The sequence below is a fragment of the Amblyomma maculatum genome, chromosome 2 (assembly GCF_055883805.1).
Source record: "Amblyomma maculatum isolate TAMU_Amacu chromosome 2, ASM5588380v1, whole genome shotgun sequence".
Classification (NCBI taxonomy): Eukaryota; Metazoa; Arthropoda; class Arachnida; order Ixodida; family Ixodidae; genus Amblyomma; species Amblyomma maculatum.
This window is the reverse complement of record NC_139345.1, coordinates 32,133,776-32,157,943: the sequence shown is the minus strand read 5'-3', so window position 1 is coordinate 32,157,943 and position 24,168 is coordinate 32,133,776. Positions and strand designations below refer to the sequence as shown.

Genomic DNA, 24,168 nt, shown 5'->3' with positions numbered 1-24,168 from the left:
AAAGCTGGATGTAATGAAAAGTCGCAGACATATTACAATTTAGTTATAGCCAGGTTTAACTGTACATAGCTGGCCTCCTGACTTGAATAGTCTGAGAGTGCATTCAGGGCGGTTGTTGTTTCCACTAATGTAAAGCAATTGATGTTCATTTGAGATGCTAAAAAATGAAAACGCGAAGTTGAGAAGAATGACACAATCTGGATTATTTTTCTCCAGGTACATGGCTAGGAACTCGCAGCTTTTCAGTCTCAATGACTACACGATAGCGCCTCCAGACTACCAGCGAAAAGCCATCTGAAGTTGAAAGCTGCACTGTCGCAAGTCTATCATCACTGCATGCATCAGTGTCCCCTCTACTGCATTCAGCAACTCCTCTACTGTATTCCATCGATGCAAGTTTGTGGGTGGGCCATAGGCCAGTTAAATAATAATGTTACTATGGAACACACTTCCAATTCCAAGAGTTTCTTGCACACTTTGTGGAACTGTGTACTGCCTGCTGTTGGCTGTCCACACTTGTCAGAGAACCCTGGTTCATCTGCTGATGGATGTGTTCAATGTATATGAATGTGTTTGTAAATGTATACAATGTTCAACACAACCTTGCTTTCTGTGCACCTGTTCCTTCTTCTATTTAGCTAGAGTGGTCCTTCACGCCATATGGGAAAGAAAAAGTTGGTCTGGCATAAAAGCCTGGGTGTATAGGTGTATATACTATATTGTTTTGCATGTGGTATAGTTTCGTTTTCACGCCTTGTATTGTGTACGGTTGGGCCACTGCAGCAAGCACAAACGTTAAAATTCACCTTGCTCGTAAGCATGTTGAATAGCATAGGAGCAATTTTCCAAGGGTTTCTGAAACAAGCTGTCTAACGTTCATATGGAAGTACGCTTCAAGCACCTTTGAATGCAACTGCCACTCTTGTGAACTAGGAAAAGCGATAGCTCTCGGAACACTGCATAGGGCTAGTGTGTCAAAACACGGCGGTCAAAGTTGGTCGAAATGAGAGTGGTTACAGATAGTGATAGTGCCTGCAGTCATTAAACTTAACTTGTTTCAAACTTTGAGATTGTTGATAAATGCACAACCACAACTACTGTTCCCAAGGGTGCAGGATCGAATCCCGGCCTCGGCGGCAGCTTTTCGATGGAGGTGAAAAGCAAGGCGCCCGTGTGCTGTGCGTAGTCAGTGCACGTTAAAGAACCCCAGGTGGTCGAAATTTCCGGAGTCCTTCACTATGGCGTCTTTCATAGCCTGAATGCCTGAATCGCTTTGGGACGTTAAACCCCTCAAACCAACCATCTCCCCTCCCCCCTTTGGTTAATGCTCTGTACTAAAATAAGGCTTCTTTGCACCTCTCATTCTGTATGAACCCTGGGGTCATATTATGAAATGATTACATCATAAACCTGTAACAAACCGGTCAGTTAGCCCCACTCCTCTTGGTCGATTTTGACTGGCAGACATGGACTAATATAATAAGAGCAGGGCTTTTACAGGTTTGTGACAATTTTTTTTAGGTGATACCTCAAGACCATGACTAAGGCTGATGAAGCGTTCCTGCAATCAAGTTTAAACCTACTGTTAAAACAGCGCAAGGTCAGAAACTGTCTGAATAAATTTGTTGGATATGCATAGAAAGAACTATGTCTGCAGATGGAAAAGAGTCTGGGCTCCAGTGGCAGCCGAATTAAAATCTCATTTATTACAGCTTTCAAGCTGCACATTCTCACAGCCATCGTAGTACAGGACAACATGGGGCACTATAGGTTTCCAGAACACGCACAAAAAGTGTTACAATGCTCAGCACCAGTGCCCTTGGTGCTTTCAGTGTACCAGTGAGAGCATCAACTTCTGCAGTGTATCATCAAACAAGACATATGCAGGTAAATTCAAGCTTGCAGTGCTGCGACAATACACAATGATCACAGGTTACAAGACTGTGAGAGAACAGCGACCTTGTTCTCTGTGCAGCATGTCACCACAGGTGCATCAAGTTTTGGCTCATCCAGCCCAAGCCATTGTAACGCTTAGCGGGTACGGGTCGAAAACCCCTGCACCTGGCTACCTTGCACAGCTGATAAACAGATGTGCACAGAAAATGCGTCCCACATCTTTAACACCTGTTGCATGCAATTATGAAACTCGACTTTCAGCTCAAGCTCCCCACAAAGCCAAAAGTGCAACCGCAGCCAACATTAGAATCTGTGCAGACATGGAAAGTTCAAACAATATTGCAACACGAGCACATTACGACCACTGTTACTAACAATTTGAAGAAGACCAGTCATACAAATATGCACAAGTTACATTAATCACAGCACTGATATAGGAGTGAATAACTGTTAGCTGCCATTCACTGGAATGACTGAAAAACCAATGATGGGGGGAAAGACTGGAACACTGGTGCCCCTGGGCTCCTTGGAATGTACACACAAGTAAGAGTCTATTATCATGTACAATTCTATTCTTACAAGGGCATAGAAACAGAACTTCTGGTTATGCATCGTTTTCTAAATATCTATCATAGCATGCTAACTCTGAGCACGTGCACACAAAAAGAACACTGACCCAAGCTGCTGCATTAAGTATCCAAAATTGCAGCATCAACTCATTACAGAACAGAATTGGCCCAAACAAGCAATCGAGATTGGTTTCTCAACAGGAAGCTGAGGTGCTCTTCCATTGAGAGAACAGAATCATGCACGTGGAACTTTGTAAGTGTACTGGATTTGAACTAGCTTCAAAAATGGTTTGGTCAGGTGACAGAAATAGCCACACAGCTTCTTGTGCCTTGGTAACAGCTTCAGCTTAACAAATTTGTTCAAGCAAACAAGAGCTTTGCAATAAGACTTTGCCAAAGGTTATCGTAAATCCCTGTAAGGCCGTTTAATGTTGAGTTGAATTTAGCAGTTGCTAATAAGTGTTCACTCTGCACCGACTAGAGTGTAATCACATGATGCCGACTTCAACTTTGTAAGTGTACTGGATTTGAACTAGCTTCAAAAATGGTTTGGTCAGGTGACAGAAATAGCCACACAGCTTCTTGTGCCTTGGTAACAGCTTCAGCTTAACAAATTTGTTCAAGCAAACAAGAGCTTTGCAATAAGACTTTGCCAAAGGTTATCGTAAATCCCTGTAAGGCCGTTTAATGTCGAGTTGAATTTAGCAGTTGCCAATAAGTGTTCACTCTGCACCGACTAGAGTGTAATCACATGATGCCGACTTCAACAAAAATGATGTTAAATAGAAAAATAAAAGTCAGGAATATGAGTATCTCGGCTATTGTAAACAGCTGAGTGCAGGAAGTGAGCACAGAGTTGTCTGTGCACTGAAATGAAAGCAATAATAAACACTATACAGATCTGCTCACGCTGATTCTCTGAATATATAGCGTACTTGCAAGACAATCATCTACAGCTTACTCTTGTATAAGCTCCACTGAACATGGCAGCTACACTTCAACAGCTGCACATACAGGACAGAAGTGCATTTAAAAAAAAAAGATTAAATCTTGTTTTTCAAGCTCGAAGAAGGTGCCCCAAATACCAACCTCTGAGAGAAAATGTGCAGCTGCCTATACACGGGGAAGAACTAAGATGAGCTCAAATGGGAAAGTCTATGATAGAACCGTTATGCTTACAGATTTTCTTTTAATACTCTGCTGCTATGACAGTCGTTACAGAATGCAACACAATGACGTGAACTGATTTCACTAAAAGTTTCATTATGCCATCATTGTAGGTTTATTGAAATTTTTGGCCTATTTTGAATTTGACCATATTGATGCCCAGTAGGGTAGCCTACTGGGAATCGCCTAGTTAACCTGCGTGCCTTTCTATTCTATTCTCTCTCTTGATCCATTGAACTGAAAATTCACAGTAGTAGGCTGTGACCCTGACAACTAGATAGTGGATATACACCCAAAATGTCTTTTTTTATATGTTTAATTACCGTTAATGTTCAGAATGAAGCTCAATTTCGGGTTCCCTGAGCATATGACAGCACTGGCTATATATATATTATATAAGACTAGAAAGAAAAATATCTTTTACAAACACACTATCTTTGAAGTGCCAATGACAAATCATGAAGTGAGAATGAGTGCGTCAAGCTTGTTCACTTTTTTTGTTCACCGAAATTTCAATTGAGGATAGCAGCAGTCTAGTAAAGTTGTGCTTCTCTGTGTCTGGTCACAAAAGAGGTGCAAGATTTCTAGCTGCTTAGGTTTGAATGTAATTTTGGCACCTCAATTTTCTTTTTCCTGGCACATGACGCACTGCTTTTGATAATGAGATCACCCAGAATAATGTTCACTAATTTTAAGCTCACTGTGCCTCAAAGATTGCACAGCCTCACGGATTAACCTCAGATGTGGTGTTTGGGGAACCAATTTGCATAACCTAATGAACTGGGATGTTCAAAAAGCCACTGTAGTCTAGGGTAGATACAAGAGCTTGTTGATGTTGGGAAATAAAAGAAAGTGAATTCTGAATGCAGACACCACTGAGAACCAAACAAGCTGTTTGTTAAAAACACTACTACAATCCACTCGCTTAGAACAAGGAGATTGAATATTCACATATTGCACAAGTACCAAAAATATGCTTATTAAAGGGCTCAGAACATTTGTTCTTTACAAAGGTAGAAAAAAATTAGGCCCTTTGCCTTAAGTACTAATAAAATACCTTGACGAAACAGTAGAACATAAAATTCACAAATGAAGTGATTTTTGCAATGCAAGGCTAATCGCTTCCATTGCTCCTATTTTACTGAGCGCATCAAAGCAGTGCCATTATCTTGAACCTAAATCTATCATTCAAAACCATAACTTTATGAATGCAACAAGTAGCATTTTATAGTCTCCATAATGTTTAGCGAAATTAAAACTTTCTTGGTTAACTATAGCTAGCTACTATGACATCTAACTCTGATAAGACATTTCTTGGAAGTCTTTGCGCAGCCAAATTCACTCGCCCATAAGCAATCTTGTTGCTGTATTCTTTACTGGTCAGATACTGTTTCCCATTGATGCTCAACAGTGCTGTATTTCGAATCAGATAATGGCAGCTATAACTTAATACTTGGCAGCATTTAATATGGTTTTACATTGCTGTTATTGTTCGTTTTGTTCCTTCAGTGTACTCCCTTTTGTATTTTCACACAAAGAATATTGAAAATAAATAATATGACTCCAGTAAGTTATTTTACAATACATGCTGGGCTGACACAGATCTAACTGCAAGAAAATGATTCTTCAGATCTAGCCTAGAACCCTAGACAACGCAAGATCATGATTCAAGATTGAAAGTTTTACCCTTTATCATATTCATACATTTTAACGCAAACTGGTCAACCCGAGGAGGACAGCTAGAGAAAGCCAGCTAAATCAATTCTTCAAACGAACCTGTATACTTCATAAATGAACAGATTACTATAGCACTAAGCCATAATAACAGCTATGCTCAAGTCTACAATGTTTTAAACCCAGGATACAGAGCTAAAACCACACACCCAATCATGCTTTTTCGACATTTATTATTTTTTACATTTTTTGGAATCGGAACACTAATGAATGCCACCACATACCATACTGCAACCTATATTTTTACCCATTCCAGGAAGTGCCAGCAGTCACCAGAACTTCCTACTACTTTAATTCTGAATGCACCAATATTGCAGTCACGTGCAGCAGTGTTGCTGCTAGCGTGCGGAGCAAATAGGTTGTTCCTTTTCACTGCAACAGTAGGCTTCTCAAAAACTACACCATGTGATGTTGGACGTTTTAGTATACAAAAATTTGGGGGACATTCAAGCTCTGCCTTTAAAGGCATGAAGCAACAGTGTTAATGGCTATTGTCCGTGCAGATCCTCATTCACATAAAGGCACGCTGCTATTTGCTTACAACCACAAATCCCTTGATTCGAGTCTCTCTTATCTCATACATTGCACACAGTTGTAAGCTACCACATCGTGTGAAAGGCCACCTGACATAAAGACTCCTTTAACCAAATCGTACGAACATGCCTGCTTGGCCTAGGGGCAGCGTGTCTGATTTGGGACCCAAAGGTTCTCATCTGGCCCTCTCAGGGCCAGATGAGAACCTGAGGCCAGATGAGAAAGGGGCTGTCTGAGGTGGCAGCTCCTGCCAATTCAGCCATGTCAAGTGGTCCCATGACGTCACACAACCCGCCAGTGCCCTCCCATCTCACCTTCTAACTACCACCTCTCAAAGGCATCCCATGATATTTTGCTCAAAATGCTGACACCGGATTTTCCGGAGAATGGGGCCTTTAACACTGTCGCACTAATATGCTGACTGTTTTTTCCAAACAGTTTGCAAGCAGCTACTCGGCTACCTTGCTCCAGCGTGTCCAATTGTATCAGTAGTGCTGATCAAAAGTGCTAAGAAAGTTATGCTTTACTTGCTTTACTCCATGTAAGCACGGATCTGAACAAAGTAAAAGATTAGGGGGCTTCACATTCATGAAGGTAGCCGGTGCTTGTCAAAAACATTCAGCAGTCTCAATGCCTTAACAAACACCAATGGGAGAGCACGAACCTTGCCACAGCACACAAGTGCTCCACTCTGCCATCTCGAGCATGAAAGGCTCAGCTAAGCACGCAGCTGCCAATGCCAGTGAGGGCATTATGTTTTAGGTTTGTTCTCTCTCACATTTGAGACCCTTTAAACCAGCCATTTCTTAACTACCAGCTTAAGTAGTGCTGGAGTAAGGGAGGAGGAAAGTAAAAAAAAGATGGTCAAGGAGGTCGAAAAGTCAGCCACACAGCACAAATGGTAGCTATCATGTCAGGCGAAATGGGGAGTTTAGTCCAGAGTGCTTGCTTTCTTGTCCATCTCGGGAGTAAGTGCATTAGACAGCAGCCGATCCCTGCCCCAGTAATAAATAGGTGGCCCGTATGAAAAGCAATCGTGCTGCTCCAGGATGCGGTCCCCTTCCACATAGTACATCATGTAGAAGTTGCACATTTCGTCATTTCCTGTGGCACTGCATGAAATGGACAGTCATTTAGATATTTTTACCTTCACTTAATTTTGAATGTTAGACTGAAACACGAATGACACACACAAATTCAAAATCTTTGCAGAAAATTTTATTTATGCAGTAACCATCACACTGCATGTTATACAGTATTGTGCATCTTTATCACAGAGACCTAAAAGTTTTTCCTCCTAAGCAGCTGGCTCATTAGTGAAACTGGGTGTAATGCTTGGAAACTGCGGCAACTTTCGTTTTGTAATAAGTTTGACAACACTACATGCCTGCTTCGGCTACCCATGACGTAAACCCATAATCGTATGCATCGAAAATAAAGAACTGAAGGTCGCAAGCACAGTTTGCTGCCAAAGGGCAATGGTGGCTCCATCTGCTGCCTGTAGAAGAAGATGCATTCTTGTACATCTCAATGCACAAGAATGCATTGAGATGCACAACGTCGCAATGTTCTGCCCTAACATTGTGGCCCTTTCCTCTGCAGATCACAGATGGCGTTACTGCCACCATTTAGTACCAAAGCAATGTTAACAGCTTTTAGTTTTCTACTGGCATAGACAATATCGGGTTTTCACCATGTGTGACCAAACCAGGTAAGTATGGGGTAAGTATGGTTATCAGCCTTACTGCGATACAAAACTTATCGCAATGTGCAAGCTCCGTGTGCAGTTTCATCTCAAACAAGCCAGCGGTTGTGGTGGGAAAATTTTCAAAATTAAGTAGCTATGGTAAAGATAGAAAACAGTGTGTAACCTGAAATTATGCTGAAATTAAAGCATGAAAGAGCCAAATGTAGAATTGGCTCTACTTATTTCTCAGCCTTTAATGGCACACTATTGACATAGGATATTAAGTATCCTACGTCACTACTGCTGAATGCAGCAATGTTATACATATGTAGGCTGTATAGCAACATACCTGTAAAACGAGCAAGTTTAGGCAATACACAGAAAACATGTCTGTATTAGAACCAAAGCAGCATATATGCAACAGCTAATTTTCACCTCGAGCAGTTTTTAAGCTCGGCATAAGTAATCACGTATGGCTATGATCATGAGAGATCCGACTTTGGCTCAAACTTTCTTGGTGGAAAGCTTTAGAAATGCCAATGAAATCACTGAAGCAATTTACCTGGAGCATTTCCAAATGACAAAAGGACAAGCCTCTTTTCTTGTAGCTAATAAAAAAATATTACCACTCTAATTATTCCACAAACAGAAATAAACTTGTGCTAACCCTGCAGTTTCTACAACCGAAGCCTAAAGTGGGTTCTCTATAACAAATGCCATACTCTGCCACTTACCCGACATATGTGTCCCTGTCTCTGAAGTTGTACATTGTACAACGGGCAGCCTGTGTGACAAATGAAAAGTACATGAGAATAAAAGCTCAGATGCAGCAGCCCCTCAGTGCTCTATGGCAAATGTCAATAAATGTGACGGTGGTGCTTTGCTGAAGCCGCATTCAGGTGTACAGATCTGATTGCACTGGTCAAGCGAGTTGCGCTGTGCTAAGGAAATAAAGTAAAATTTTAAAATAAAATAAGGGTACTGACTCCTGACAGCATTTGTATGTGAACATAGCCGCTTAGACATCAAAGCCGCACAAGCTCTGTACCCCTAGCAAAGAACCTGCGACAACTTCATTTGTCCACACTGTACTGCTCGAGCCCTCTCAACAAGTGTGACAGGGTCTGTACAGTGTTGGCGTCACTCTCAGAGAATGATAAATTGTACCATAACAAATGGCAAGCTGAAAACCTCGCCTATGGTAGGTTTCTCTTCAGTGTAGGCTTGCCTTAGCATAATGCACTTAAGTTGCAAATCGCTTGCGTTTCCATAAAATTCTGAACAAGGCTAACTATATGAATGTGCAGTATACAAAAATAGCAATTTTGCATGCATGCTTAGCCCTCAGAAACATCGATACCATAAAGAAAAAAAATCTACTAGAGGCAAGTTTCCTTACCTGCTGTCAATGCATAGGCATTAAATGCTACACGTTTTTTGCATGGTTTGATTTTGGATTCTACTCATCTGGACCTTTTCACCGATATAAGACGACGTTGTAGCCTAAGGTTAAATTTTGAATATCAATTAGCCAATTAACAATAATTAAGACACAATTAGTCCAGTGCAATTATACTCTACATAACCTGCCCAACATTATATGACTTGATAATGCAGTGTAAAGTTTGGCTTTTAATCGCAGCTATGAATGATAATTATTTACTACACAATTAGTTCAGTGTGATTATACTCAACATAAGCTGTCCACCGATATAACACTTGCGGCTATTAAACTTGACATAAGCTACACAGCCACTGTGGACATATTCTGTACACATTCTGCAGACGGCGCACATTAGCCAAGTAATTACCTTATAAGAAGACATCTTACACACCACAAAAACAGTGTGTGCAACTCAAAGCACCTTCATCATTGTTTGTAATGTCTCCTTGGAGAAACCAGTGAGTAAAAACTTACCAAAATGTCACCTTTGTGAACAGTGATGTTTTTCTTGGCTTTATAGAACATCTGAGGCTGCAACGGGTCATGCTTGCCAATGTTGATCCATTTGCCATTTCTCACAATATAGCCAGTCACAGCTTTGCCTGTGAACAATGGTCGTGAAGCATGTGACTGGTGCCGGAACACTGCCACAGTTATAGTAGCAGATGTGCACTGCACTACATCCAAAAGCTCTCCTCTCAAGTGAATATTCTGATAGAAGTGCACCGAAATGTACGATTCTGCCTATACAGTGCCAACATTTACCATACATCAAACTTTAACCACTTAGTGGACGTGGACGAGCCAGACTCATCACAAGCCGGCTGTCATTTCTGGTTGTTCACAAGCCCAGCTCATTATGCGTTTTGTGGTATTTGCAGCTGGGCCCATGCAATGCAATTTTTTGTTCAGCCAGCAGACTACTTTGACTCGAATTTTGCAAAGAGAAATGTTTGTTAGAAGGTTAAAAGAAAACACTGGCAGTCCATGGCTCTTTTTGAGCATTGCAGTGCTGCCAAGATAGTTTCAGACAAAAAACACTAGTAACACAGTGCAACACAACAGCATACAGAAGGTATACAGAGGCGTGGGACCAGTTTCAACTTCCTATAGCATCCAAGCACTAAATATAATCAAAGTGTTACTCTTGAATGCATAAAATCCGTGAAGCATGTAGTTTCAAAGTCTGGCAGCTGCACTGTACTTCAGAAGTGACACCAGTTTGCAACATGTAGGCAAGACTGTTCCCAGTTTTCTTGCCCTTGATCTTCATTTATGCTTATTTATTTGACGAAAGAGCTTCAATTTTTTATTTCCAATAAAAATACACTAAGCTTTGCGCATTGTAATTTAACTATAAAGGGCCACCCACATGGAGCGGAATTTCTCTGCGAACTTCGTGCAGCGCGGCGGAACGCCGACACACTGTCGCCGTGCCGTGCAAAATGCAGCGAAAAACTGGCAGCGTCGGCGCCAGAGTGAGAAAACGCACGAGCTTGTCCGCATCAACAACGCACTTTTCACACTAACATTTCAAGAGCAACACATAAAGTAGGCAGCGTCTAAAATGACACTCGATAGCGCTTGTATGTAGCCTCTGAGTACGTCCAACGCTGCAGCAACAGCGTACTGCAGGTGCGTCTCTCTGAAGCAAGGTTTAAGCGATGGTTGTTGAGCGGAATATCAAAAAGGTCCCGTTTCAGCTGAATCATCAGAGTAGGCAAAATTGCAATGCTTACAGCACCTTATGGCGCGACCTTACCAAAGCGGTGCCGCCCGCTAGTGCGGCAAACGACAGTGCTCTAGCCGTGCTCTGCTCCCTAGTCGTCGCTAGGCCTATTTTGTTTCGCATCGATGGTACATGAAACGGCGCTATGAAATTCCTTTGTGTTATAGTAAATGGTCTACTCATAGAACTGCCTAACTCGCAATGCCATTCTCTAAAAGTAAAAGCAAAATGTGATTAATTTCGGCTGTACTTTTTAGCAGACGTAAAAACGCAAGCGTACCGAAGCAGCTGCGCCGCAACAGCGGCAGCTGGCTGTGAGCAGAAACTTGCTTGCATCGCAGCTGTCGCTTCCAGCTACTCGGTACGGCTCATCGATCCTCAAGAAGGATTCAGTATTGACATTCGGCTTATTATTTACAGGAACAACAAAATTTAGCACACTTTTCTTAAGTTTTTCGTATCGTCGGCGCGCACGACTCGAAGCTGCAGCCGGTGCGGAGCGGCAGCAAGTGTTGCCATCGCACGGTGGTCGCGCCCAGCAGTGGCCATTCGCCCGGCCGCCAGAGAAAATATCTGGCCCGGCTTGATCGGCGGCGAACTGCTGCCGGGCGGCAATTTGCAAGGTTTGCCGTGGGAAAATCGCTGCATGTGGGTCGGCCTTTACACTTTTGCCAGTACAGCCTTAAAATATTAACACAACATACAGTACACATTGCCGGCTGATAAACAAGCAAATGAACACAGAATATAAAGATGTTTAGTATCAAAATCAACAGCAAGGAAAAGTGTTTACCCACCAAGCTGATGTGTGTGGGTCCTGAAGGCAAATGGATAGAGAGTTACATCCTCATCAACCCGACAGGCAGTTTCGAAGTGCTCTGCACAGAGACAAGGCAAAATGGAACATCCGTGCAGAGTATAAACTGACTCCTCAGTAAAGAATGCAACTCAACCCTTACCCGTTGTATGCGCACGAATCATGCCTCCCGTTCCAAGAAGGTAAATTGCAGCTCGTCGCGTTACACTACAAGCAATAAGAATGAAACCATCAAAAGTCAGTGCAAGAAAGTTTAGCACCAAACAAAAAGTTCACCAGACACAGGAAGAAATTGCACCTGCACCAGCGGCATTATGGATGCTATTAATTTTATCCCCGTATCCTACGTAACAGTACACAAAATTTGTGCTCTATATTGAACTGCAACTTTGTCAGTCGTTTGATATAACGAACAACATGGCGTACTTCTGCAACTACCACCTCTCCTAGCGGTGTTCTTCAATCATTTTGTGTATGCAGCGGCTGGTTGGCTGCACAGTCTTGATCACTTCTCTAGAGTGGTCTAGACTGGTACAGTGCCAGCAAGTTGACGGGTGGCACGCCCCTCCAATAAGCACCTTACAAGCATAAACACAATTAATTGCTTCTTCTATGTTAAGGTTATGCTTATGTACATTGCCGCTTGATATATCGAATTATTTTGCAACCCTTTTAAGTTCAATATATATCTGGGTTAAACTGTGTAGCTTCTATTATTCGGGGCAAATTTGTCTTAATTGCCCTGCTTGAACACATGAATGCAAAAGGTTTTTAATTTCAATTTTGGAAGACCTGCATTTCCTTCCTAGTAAAGAACTCATCACATACTCCATACTACTAATCCTCACAAGTCCTGTAAAAAGCTAAAAGTAGTCTTTCACTTCCATTTTCCTCTGTTCCCATACTGTGCGGTTCATGTGTCCACAGAACAAACGTGACAGATACTGTGCCTTTCCATTCCTGTGAGCCAATTATTATTATTACTATTTGTTGAGCTAACTTCAAGCATAAAAAAGTCATAAAAACAAAGTATTTCACTCTATTTAAGAAGATATAACTGTTTTTGAAGGGTCCATAGCCTGATGCAGCTTAGAGAGGTACAGACATGAAGCTTTGAAGAGTAACAAATAATATGTACTGGCATAATTCTTTGCCCCAGCGTACAGAGTGTAGTTGAGTTTAATTGAAGTAGCATACAATGGACACCACGCAATAGTTTTACAACCACAGGCATGGAGACAAATTGCATCCAATATAATTGTTTAATATTATTCTCAAAGCTAGCCAACCAGCAATATAGATATTTCTACCCACATGGAAGTTGACAAGGAGCAGTATGCAATTAGGCCGAACAAAAACTATGATGGCTCCATATCTGTCAGAAATTGTCAGTGCGGAAACTGCCAGGCTGCCTGCCGGCAAATGATAGAGGCGAGCGCTGACAAACCTTACACTGCACATCACAAATTTTCAATGCCACATGTGGTTACTAATGCTGAATTGGATTGAAGGTAACATCATACAAAGGGCGCGCAGTGGCGTTGACCAAAACCGAAGCTGATAATGAAATTCAAAATTCAAATCAATTTGTCTCATTGCACTCTTTTTTCGACCTTATTTTCATGATTACTGTACTTGTAGCGAACTCGTAACAGGAAAAAAACAAACACAAAAACTCAGTCTATACTGCCTTGACATTTTTAGTGCAGCTATCTCAGTAGTTCACCACATTTAGAGGTCAGTAATATGCAGCTACTCACAATGGTGTGTCCCCGGGCAACACAGAGAGAATGACGCCAGAACTGTCATTCTTATTTTCGGCTGGAAGAATACCAATGAAAATTGCAGCTTATGCGTAGCACAAGAAGTAAACACAAGTACAAAAATATGGTGTTGAGCTTCCCATTAACCATGCTGTGGTGTAAACTTTTAAGAACAGCACAAGAAATGAATTCTGCGCAAACTGGTGCAATACATTTTGGGAAAAACAGCATGGAAAGAGAGAGTAGAAAAAGAGAGAAGACAAGAAACGAACGCTGAACTCACAACTATGGTCTTAACAACAACAATCGGATACGGCTGTATTTTTGTGGGCATGTAATATCAGTGTTTTCTGCGAAATGCATCTTGTGAAAATGGCCCCACAAATAATTTGGAAAAAAATGTTGATTACTTTATCTCAAGCTCTTGACCTCTCATTAAGATCTCCAAAACCCGCACATGAAGACACTAGTTGCCGGAGCTTCTGATCGCATTTTGCAAGTAAGAATCCTCATTCACTGCGTAAATGATGCGAGTTTATGCATAAAATGTTTGGGTCCTAACAGAAGCTGCAGTTCATGGCTGCAGGGGTTCCTTGAGACAAAAATGTCTGTGAGCCCCTCACCAAACTGAAACCTATGTGCTACATATCCTATGCAAAAGGTACATGACAGCTGTTCATCAACCAAATGCTGCATCCACACAAAGCCAAGGACTGTGATCACCTAAGCTCCTATTTTGAGCAGTTACACCTGAATATCTACGGAGCACAGCCTTATCAGCTTGGTGTTAGGAAACAAGCATCACAGATGTACAATAAAAGCGTGTTATATCGAACTTTGACAGGCTCAGAAAATGTTCGATTTGTATAAATGTTTGAATGACTGAATGAGTCAGAAAAAACTTCCCAGAAATGCTTTTATAACAATAAATTTGGTGAAACACTGAGGAACGGTTGCCTGATTATGAGGTGAGAACACTTTGGCAATGGTTATTTCACATTTCCTCCAGAGCATTGCTGCAAGTATACTGTCAGGAGCATCGCAGCAGAAGTGCTACACTTCTATCACACCACACTCGTAAGTGGCAAAGCTGCATCTGAGGAGGCTTCACCGTGCAGACAGTGATTGGCATGTGACAAGCTTGCAGTTTTGACGCAATAGGAGAAGGAACCAATGGAACCATGCATATTGAAGCAGAGGAAATGACTCAGCAATGCCAAAGCAGCAAGAGACAAAATTACAAGAGTTCAATGTTAATGAACCAAATATTGAGCGAAAGTATTAGCTGCGGGTGGCCGAGCGTTCTCTTTTTCTTCTTCCTCAGCCCACATATAAAGCCCTGCTTTAACGAACCCATATGAACGTGCCTTAGTGGCCTATAGGGGTAACATGAATGCCAGGGTCCAAGCAGGCTGATTCTGACATAACCGTCCCATGTGAAACGAAAGACCCAAGTTGGCAGCTCCTGCCAACTGAGCCGCGACTCCGACCGCGCCACGCCGACCGCTTGAGTTGGGAGCCCATCTCTCGTCACAGTATCACGTGGGTAAGATGTGGCTACCGCCAGCTACGCCGACCGCTTGAGTTGGTAGCCCAGCTCTCACCCTAGTGTCATGTGGGGTGTGACGTCACAGCGTCACGTGGGTAAGACGTGGCTACCGCCGCGCTACGCTAAAGGCTCGAAACCTAGAGCAGTATTGCTTTCGCAATAAAAAGCGGGAAGAAAACACAAGGGACATGCCAATCAGCATAAGAACTGGCGCTCAGCTGAATTAGTTCGGCTGTACTGGTCATTGGACAGTTGTCGCTGCAGGCTGATGGCGAGCTCAGAAACGCGAAATAGAAACTATGCAGTCGGACTGTACTTGGAGACACGGTCGCTTGTTCACTGGCAGGCACACGTTAGAGGTATGAGAGTAACTCTGCAGCATTGAACTTAGGTTGTGAGAAAGGCTATTTCGATAACATTTACCACGTCAGTCATACCTGGATGCAGTCACGCAAGGCGACACGTTCGAATTGACTGGTAGAAGACTCATAGCATTCAAGCCAGCGAGCATCCGGCGCAATAGACAAGCATGGGCATTGGCCAGGACAAATTTGGTAGTTTGAATTATCCAGATTTTCAAATTAATGGGGTCGAATTAACAAGCTTTTACTGTGTGTGCCCTTTATGAAACATATACAGGTCACTGGGCATGCTACTGGGCCACCTGTTTGGGTTCTTGAAGCTCCTCGAGGCCCTTGGAACTCTTATGTGCTCCCGAGAAGTGAGGATGATAACCCTCTACTCCTACACAGGATTTGGAGTGCGGGCAATGAACAAGCCACACTGAATTGTAAAACAGAAACCCTCGTGGCTTGCATAGTCTTTAAACAACAACAAAAAAGTGTGCAGAAATTAAAACCTCTAAATTCAGTCTTAACCAAAAATGGTCAGTATCTTTCACATGCATGCCGCAGCTAGCTGGCTACTGAGCAGGAGTTGCACTCAGTCAGCAGAGAAAATTGGTAAAAAGAAAAAATGAAAACAGTCAAATGCATATGCCTTGGCGCATAGGTAATGTGCCTGACTCCTGACCAAAAGTTCAGAGGTTAAATTTCTCCACCTGACCACGCAATATTTTTTTTAAAGCGATACCATCACGTGTAACTTCCCCATCTTGATCAATCATGATTTTCCAGTCATTCCAATGCTGCATTTTTCTGCCGAATGGGGTCTTTAACACTGAAGCATTAAAAACCGGCACAGAAGCCATGCATGCCCTCGCTCACTGGTGGCGCAAAGCCATACAAGCTGATCGAAATTGCACTTAAATATATAACGAGTGTGGCAGAGGTGCAGCTGTAATACTTGTGTATTTCATAAATTTTGAATAAACAGTGCTCCAGAAAAAAAAAAAAGGTGAGAGGCATTACTTTTTGAACATCCCTCGTACAAACCATGTGTCCCAGCTAATAATTGCTTAATGTTACTGTAAGGCCAAGCGTACATGATCAGACAATTTTCGAATGTCATAAACTAGGTACTATGATTAGTCGCACATTCCACAGCACGCCCATGCATGTCTGCTCTTTTCGACGGCACGACTGGCTGACGCACAAGGTTATGAAGGAAGGATATATTTATAGCAACGTGGCTTAGGTATCACAATGTTATCAGCGCTTACCTATCCCAGAAAGAAATGACATTCTAACATATTGCTGCTAAGGGGTATTCAAGCCACAACACAGGCTTTCCAAGCTATAGATTGATGATGCTTGTTTAGTTTTTTGTTTGAAAGGGAAGCATATGCTCGCACCTCAGATGCTGTAAAAAATTATGGATGTCTATTTAGTTGTTGTCCCACATCTTTCTTCTTTGCGGCCCATTTTTTTTAATGCTGTTTTTCTCAAAAAGCCTTGAACGCTCATATTTTTCACTGATTATGTGACTAATGGCAGTTGTACCACCACTCCATGCACGCAAAAGGTACAGCTGGAGCAAACATCTTTGAAAGCAAGCTATGCACTTCCCCCATTTATTATAATGCACATTTTAATAATAGTATGTCCCCATTATAATACAGGTAATATTAATTGGTATGGAGATGGTCACAGTAGGGAACAGAAACAAAAGCATCTATGAGCATACATATTATGTGTAACACTCATGAGAAGTGCAACATTCATGAAAAGAAGCAGTCATGGTGAACACTACGCATGAATTTGTGTGGCCAAAACCTCAAGAGGAGGTTGGAGAGGGGAAGGCATTTTTATAGAAGACTCTCTACCTACCTAACAATGCCACCAGAATTTTTGTAAACAGTGCTACCAGGTAGCTGGGTTAAAATTAAAATGAAAATCAATAAATGAACTATGCCACCAGAATTTTTGTAAACAGTGCTACCAGGCAGCTGGGTTAAAATTAAAATGAAAATCAATAAATGACTGTGCCGGAGTTCCCGGGATCGAATCCCGGCCTCGGCGGCTGCGTTTCGATGGAGGCGAAACGAAGTGGCGTCCGTGTGCTGTGCGATGTCAGCGCACGTTAAAGATCCCCAGGTGGTCGAAATTACTCCGTAGCCCTCCACTACGGCCCCCCTTTCTCTCTATCCACTTTCACTCCCACCTTCATCCCTTACCTTACGGCGCGGTTCAGGTGTCCACAGAGCAAGTGTGACAGATACTGCGCCTTTCCCTTCCTATGAACCAACCAACCAACAAAAAAGAAAGAAAGAAACAGGAGATGGCCCACTTCAGTACCACAGTGATACTGCTCTCAGATGTGCTGCAGAAAAATGAACCCTGCATCTGCCGGGACCCAACAATGGTGTCAAAGGGATCAGGCATTAGTAATGCACTTGTCGGCAAAGTTTTGGCTACCCAGCAGTAATTTCTAGAGTGTGTGAATATTTGAAAAATTTTGAATAGCAAATCAGATATCCACATATGTATTCAATTATTTGAATGTACCAAACAGCTTTTTGGGGAACTATTCTAACAAAATCAAACATGTTACGGACTTTTTGAATACTTTGCGAATAATTGGCACGAGGTTTGAATAAGGCCCACCATAGTATTTTTCTTCTTCGATGGCTGCTTGAGAAACAGCGCACAATAATGCTGAACAACTATCCTGCAGCGATCAGTGTGCGCAGAATCAGGGGTGCTGTGTCAACACGCAGTGCATTCATGTGGCAGTGTTGGTAATATTGATACGTGGCCTCCAAGACTGGTTGACGTGACAAAGCTTAGGCAAATTTAGTAACCTAGACCTTGATGCCGAATCTTGGTGATAATGGCTCATACATGCTACCGCTGGTATTACGTCTTGAGATACAGCTCTAGTTTATTCTCTTTTGTCATCAATAAGAAAAGGTAATTATCCACATGTACAACCTGACTCTCATAGAGTCAAATTCATGCTGCGGCACCTTAGTGGAGATTAGTGTTGTGCCTTTTAGCAACTACAGCTCCAACCTCACAACTTTGTATCAAACTGCAGCACCGCTGCTCAGATTCAATGTTTCGCACTACTATTGCTCGCTTAGTATGATTGTTTGCAAAAGTAGCACATATTAGCCCGAATGTTTGATTCATATTAAATTTGACACAAAAACTACACTACCAACATTCGATTCAGTACAAGAGGTACACTATATTCGATTCAGCTCTGCGTAAGTACTGTTCGCACAGCCCTGCTAACTTTAAATGACAGTGCAGACCGTAATCACACGCGTCAGTTTGTGAACAGTAGCCCAAGCAAATTGAGCTATGACAAATTAGTGCCACAATTTCAACCTGCATTTCTAGGCAAGAGTTGCTGCTGCTGCAGCCATCTAAAGAATTAAAAAAAAAAGTTAAATGTAAATATGCGTGGAAAAATGTTAAACATAGGATCTCTGCGGCACTTCCTTTAAGACAGCTAGTCCACGCTTCCTCAGTTTGGTAACTCTCACAGGTTATTTTGAGATCTTTGGCTCACTCAGAAAAGCGGTGGTGTCTGCGTAGTGGACCTGAAGTACCAAGTATTTGATGCCGCTATTGCCGCCAATCTTGAAGCCAACACCTGTAACAAATAAGAGACAGAATTCGAGTGCAACGTTGTGGTAGGTTTGAATCAAACTGAAGTCAAACAAATTTATTCAAACACTTGCGAAAGTACCCATGCCCGCAGAATGAAGCACAGCATACTTCCTCATAAAGCCCTCATCCAATGTCAACCCTGACTGCATGGCAGAATACTACGAAAGGATACAAGCAGAGAATCAGAATATAACAAAATAAAGCAACAATGCACACTACTCGTTGTGCAGTAGATGTAAAATAACAAGGTAATGAACAAAAAATACTTTGAATTCTTAGTCTGTTACCACTTCAATGAGATATGTGCATCAAATTGTTCATTTCACTCATCTGCTTGTTTCTTTAGGTAACACAGTTTTCATGCACGCTTGATGGTGCGCTGCTTTCACAGAGTTTGTAAACATACCACTGTTCTTAATGCACTGCACATGCAACACTGGATTCTCCAGTTCTGCCATTATGATGATCAGACTGTAACATGGTGCACTGCATGATCCACTAAAACAAGAACGTAAAAACCCACATGACAGGTAAATGCCCAGAGACAGCATTTTTTTGTCCCTCAGCCAAAAGCATGATTTAGCGTCGTTTCTTTTATGAGGTTTAACATCCCAAATTGACTCGGACTATAAGGGACACCACAGTGAAGAGCTGCGACAACCTGGGGTTCTTCGACATCGCACAGTACAAAGATGATGCACGGTACAAAAGAAATTTTGCTTACACAGGCTAGACATGAAGGATAAGCCATTTTAAGATCTTATGGCTATAAGAAAAATATAAGTGACTGTAACATTTATAGTTATGCAACCAAAGAGCCTTTTGAAATCTTTATGGAAGCAATTTATTTGAACAATGCTTTGCACCCGGCAGAGTAGAACAAATCTACCAACCCATCTTTCAACCAGCAGTGAGTCCTCTAAATTGGCAGAACTGAAATAGTTCAAGTTTGACTGGATACACGCCTAGTGATCAAGAGATATACTTCCACTGAAAACCGAGTTTTGATAAACTAAAGAATAAATAGATTTTTACAGCCCAACTATAAAATAATGTCAAATGCAGTTTCTGCTGCAGAACTTGGAGGCTTAACCACACTGTGCGGCTGTTACCTGGAACACTCAATATAATTCCCAAAAGCATGAGTGTTAATAATAAAAAAATAAACCAGGACAAAGTGCGCTTGTGCCAATAAGTGCTGACACACTGTAGCTATAGAAAGCCTAACTATCGAACTTATGGACACAACAGTTTGGCTGAGCCATCTCCAGTGTCTGTTAAACAGCACTTTCAATGAAGGCCACCAATCTCTACATTTTTTTTGTTCATGACAAAACACAAGAGTCTGGCCCATAATACTGACTCACATTTTTTACTAATGCTAACAAATACTGCATTTGGTTACCTCTGGGTAGCGAAAGGGGTGGGGCATCACGAGCCCAAGCATATATGATCTGAGATCCTTCGGCACAAGTGCTTCCAGTTCGGTACTCTGAGTGGGAATGGCTCATCTCTCCACAGTCCCACACTGCACGTGGAGAATCCATTTCACGGTAGCCCGGCACCAGGCAGCCATAGATCAGTATGTGGTGGGCCACATGCATTGATGCATTAGGCTTGAACGCCACTGCAAAACATGGAGGGGGGGGGGGGGGAGATAACGACATCTCTTTTATAAGTAGCAGTCCTATGGCTTCAATAGTAGCTCACTCATTCTTTTACCCAAATTTTGCGGAATAACTTTTTATACTACTACTACTAGTTTGTATGCACACTAACAGCATGTCGCTGGTTTGGTTGCAACACCATTGCAAAGATAAAAGTTCCTCAATAATGGCTGATTAAAATTGAGAACACATCAAACACATCTGAAAATCCATGGCACAGTAACTAAAACAAAAGCCATAGTAATTATTATTATGAAGGCATTTATAAAACATTTCACTTCGGAATTGCCAGTACAAATTCAGCATTCGTGTGCAATGCGACTATGAAATAACACCTTATGACACTGATGCATACAAGATCTCGGCTGTTTTTATTTGGACGTCAAACTCAAACTGCACCTTCCAAGATTCAGTCTACCTGAAATGCTCAGTGCAATTCCTGGCACATTCGTAACAGTTATTGTTGCAGGCATGTAACACAAAAAAATTTTTAAATATTTCAATTCTGCCACATTTCAAAGCTCCTAAAAACATTTTGATGTAAATTTTTTTTTTTTTGGCACACGCCATATTTCGATTTTACTTCACTGATAGCAACAAACCTCATTCTAATTGGCTGCTCACTGTGTCGTTGTCAAAAAATGAACTTCTCTTTTTATTTGCTGATTAAAAGTGTAGAATCAGCTATACCATGCAAGATGCATGCAAAAAAAAGAAAAAAAAAATTACTGGATCAGATTTTAATGATGCAATAAAAATTCCACATGCCTGTAACTCCTGCATTATTGAGGGTTGCACTAAAAATAACAGATATAAGCTTTTCAACTGTCACTTTACTCTGCGTAAGTTCAATGTCAACAGCCTTCCAAAGCAACAACATACTGAGCGCAGAAGAATTGTATAACATTTTCAGTGGACCACAAAACTATAGATAACTGAGTCAGCCAGTATGGCCTACATCATACTATGTACCTTGTTCTCTATAATGTGGCACAGGTGGCCATCCTTCCCTGTAATTGCAGCACGAAAAAGCAATTATCAGAAATAACATGTGCCCTGTACAACGCCATTGTTCATCTCATCAGCTGCAAGCACTAACTGAGCGCTGAGCGATTTCCCAAGAAGAGGAGCAAGAAATGTCAGTGCACAGCAGGCATACGATTATTGGATGCAATGGCAGCTGCCAGGCTGCTGTCACAGCCTTACATTCGCAGCAGCTGGCACTGAATTGCACATGGTTTCTTTAACTCAAAATAAGTCCTTGTAATAGCTTCCCCAGTAATTTTTTTTTTTGTTTCTTTGTAAGGCCTTCTTATTTGCTTTCAAACTGCTTATGTGTGTGAGTCATTAAAATGGTACTGTCAATAAAAAATGACTAGCCAATTAAAATGGCCTGTCAAGAGAACCACATTGTAACAACAGACATGACTAGCTCTCACTGAAAATGAAGCTTTTATAAGCTAAAAAAACACAAAATTTAATGATAATAAGTGATAATAATAATAATACATGCCGATTTACTGGACACTTACCTATATACTCGTGTTGATTCGGCTTAACATGATATGCTGTGCACAAATATGTTTCGTTCTGCAACAAATGCATGAGAAGAGAAATCAGCATGAGGCATTTCTTGCGCAGGAATGCATAACATGCTGCTGTGAATTATACCATTTGTGCAGTGCCAGTAAAACCACTTCTCCTACTCTCTTCTTCCTCAAAAAAACCTTGTTGAGATTCTGCACTGATTAATACTAAATTAACCCTGCCAGTTCACAAACATGGGAATACATCCTGGCTAAACATTGTTTTAGCGATATAGCATTAAAGGCCCTGCTCTCCTGAAAATCTGGTGTTAGCGTTGTGTGCGAAAAGTCACTGTGTAATGTCATGAGACCACGTGACATGGCTCATTTGACAGAAGCTGCCATGTTGGGCTTCTCAGTTCAGATGGGAGAGAGTAAAGGGAATTGAACTTTCCAGCACCCTTGCATTCCGCTACCCCAGGCTACGCTTGGCTAAGCAGGGCTTCATATCCATGCTGGGTGGTTTTTCATATAGAATGGTAGCTAATGACTGTATGCTAATGAGTATGCGTGAGATAATAGAGGCATGCATAAATTAAAGGATAAGTGATAAACCAAGTAGCGAAGTGCATGTATGCAAAATAGGATCCGCAAGGATAACTGGGGGCAGGAAAAGCTAACTTTACTACACCATGCCATTAAAGGCCGAGCTTAGGTGACCCCCTCTTATAATTTTACATTACTTCAGCTCATGATAAGTAATTGAGGCAGGAGTCGTTCAACCGGATGCAACACATGTAACTTCAAAGCACTGCATCGGTGTCTAAGTGCATAACAATGAATGTGAAATAATACAGAGCTTGAATAGTATACAGATTCTTTTTTCTAGGTATATTAAAACTGAAAACTAATCCAGGATGAGTTTTTATGGGATACAGAATAGCCTCATGTGCATTTTTTTTTATCCTTCTGGCAGGATTCCCAAATCACTGACATTGAAAGAGGCTTAAAGAAGCCATTACATACAACAATGAATGCAAGTAACAATTTTTTTAGGAGATGCCTTCAATTTTACACAAAATCAAGAAATAACAAGTAAAACATGAGAAAAACGACGCTACTATAGGTAACGACAGGGTTTCAATTTTTCTATAGGATTAAAGCAACAGCTGGTGTTGGTTGCAGGCATAAAATGAAAAATGCAATATGCATTATTTATACCACTCACAGTTTGTATTATTGACTTTTTATAAGCAATGGAAGAACTAGGACACGATGCACAATTCGTTATCGCTTGTGAAAAGTATGCACGAAACATGGCCTTACAGCTTCGATTTTTCACGTATAACAAATTTCTTTGCCCAGCAACCTTAGATGTACTACATTACAGTGTGTAATCAACACGTCGCTTCTGCTCCGGCATGATGGATGACGAACTGAACATGCGAAATTATACCGGTATATGTCATGAATGTCGACAGCTAGAACCGAGATGTTAATTGTGAAAGTGATGCTAGAGCTTAACCATAGCTAACACAAAGTGGCGTGAAGTGTACTAATGACCCATATAACGATTAAGCAAAAGATAACCAAGAAATCAGAGCAGCAGTTTTTACGTAACGACAACAGAACAGTGCCGAATTTTGCGGCCATATGGGTTTTTCCAGCAGATAAAGCTACAAACTAAGGACAGCAGGACCGCCTTTCTGGCAAACACGTGACGAGTCCTTTTGATCATCAGCACACATCGCTATACACAAACCCCACTCTGCCATGTCGTGCGCGGGCAAGCGTGACAACTGGGGCAACTAAGAACACGGAACTTAAGCAGAAAGACCTGTTACCTGCGTGGGACGAACGTGAGGCATCCGCAACTCAACGTCCTCCAAAAATGGAAACATCGCCGCTGTTGACACACTTGTTAACGAGCACAGAACCGTCACAGATATCACGACAACCGGGAAGACAACGGCTTTTCTCATTTTCACAGCTTGTCAGACAGCTGTTCACGACACAGCTTTACAAGACGTTCAACAATGGAGAACGACAAACGAAAGTACGAGAGAG

General features: G+C 41.7%; 2 protein-coding genes across 5 annotated transcripts in view; one reads left to right on the top strand and one right to left on the bottom strand.

The window, feature by feature from the left end:
- Positions 1–2,974, top strand: part of LOC146198292 (mortality factor 4-like protein 1) — a 25,911-nt gene extending 22,937 nt beyond the window's left edge. For all 4 annotated transcript variants that reach the window (XM_084593710.1, XM_084593712.1, XM_084593711.1 and 1 more), the window contains one exon: positions 217–2,974. In XM_084593710.1, coding sequence (XP_084449836.1) covers positions 217–298 — 82 coding nt within the window. In that variant the 3' untranslated portion in view covers positions 299–2,974. The remainder of the gene's footprint in view (positions 1–216) is intronic.
- On the bottom strand, positions 1,685–24,168 carry Phm (Peptidylglycine-alpha-hydroxylating monooxygenase). The gene is made up of 10 exons (XM_084593709.1): positions 23,946–24,168; positions 22,108–22,165; positions 20,314–20,535; positions 18,808–18,891; positions 13,338–13,398; positions 11,720–11,784; positions 11,558–11,638; positions 9,506–9,633; positions 8,322–8,371; positions 1,685–7,012 (listed from the first exon to the last, which is right to left on the bottom strand). Exons 1-10 carry the CDS (start codon positions 24,081–24,083, stop codon positions 6,832–6,834), a joined length of 1,068 nt encoding a protein of 355 aa, XP_084449835.1. The 5' UTR covers positions 24,084–24,168; the 3' UTR covers positions 1,685–6,831.

Bases quoted from the DNA above. Each gene is read 5' to 3' on its own strand.
- Phm (XM_084593709.1), bottom strand. From the start codon at position 24,083: ATGAGAAAAGCCGTTGTCTTCCCGGTTGTCGTGATATCTGTGACGGTT. The intron at 11,639-11,719 runs GTAAGGGTTGAG...GTCTCTGTGCAG, and splicing joins GATTCGTGCGCATACAACGG to AGCACTTCGAAACTGCCTGT. The intron at 9,634-11,557 runs GTGGGTAAACAC...CATTGTTCACAG, and splicing joins GACCCACACACATCAGCTTG to GCAAAGCTGTGACTGGCTAT.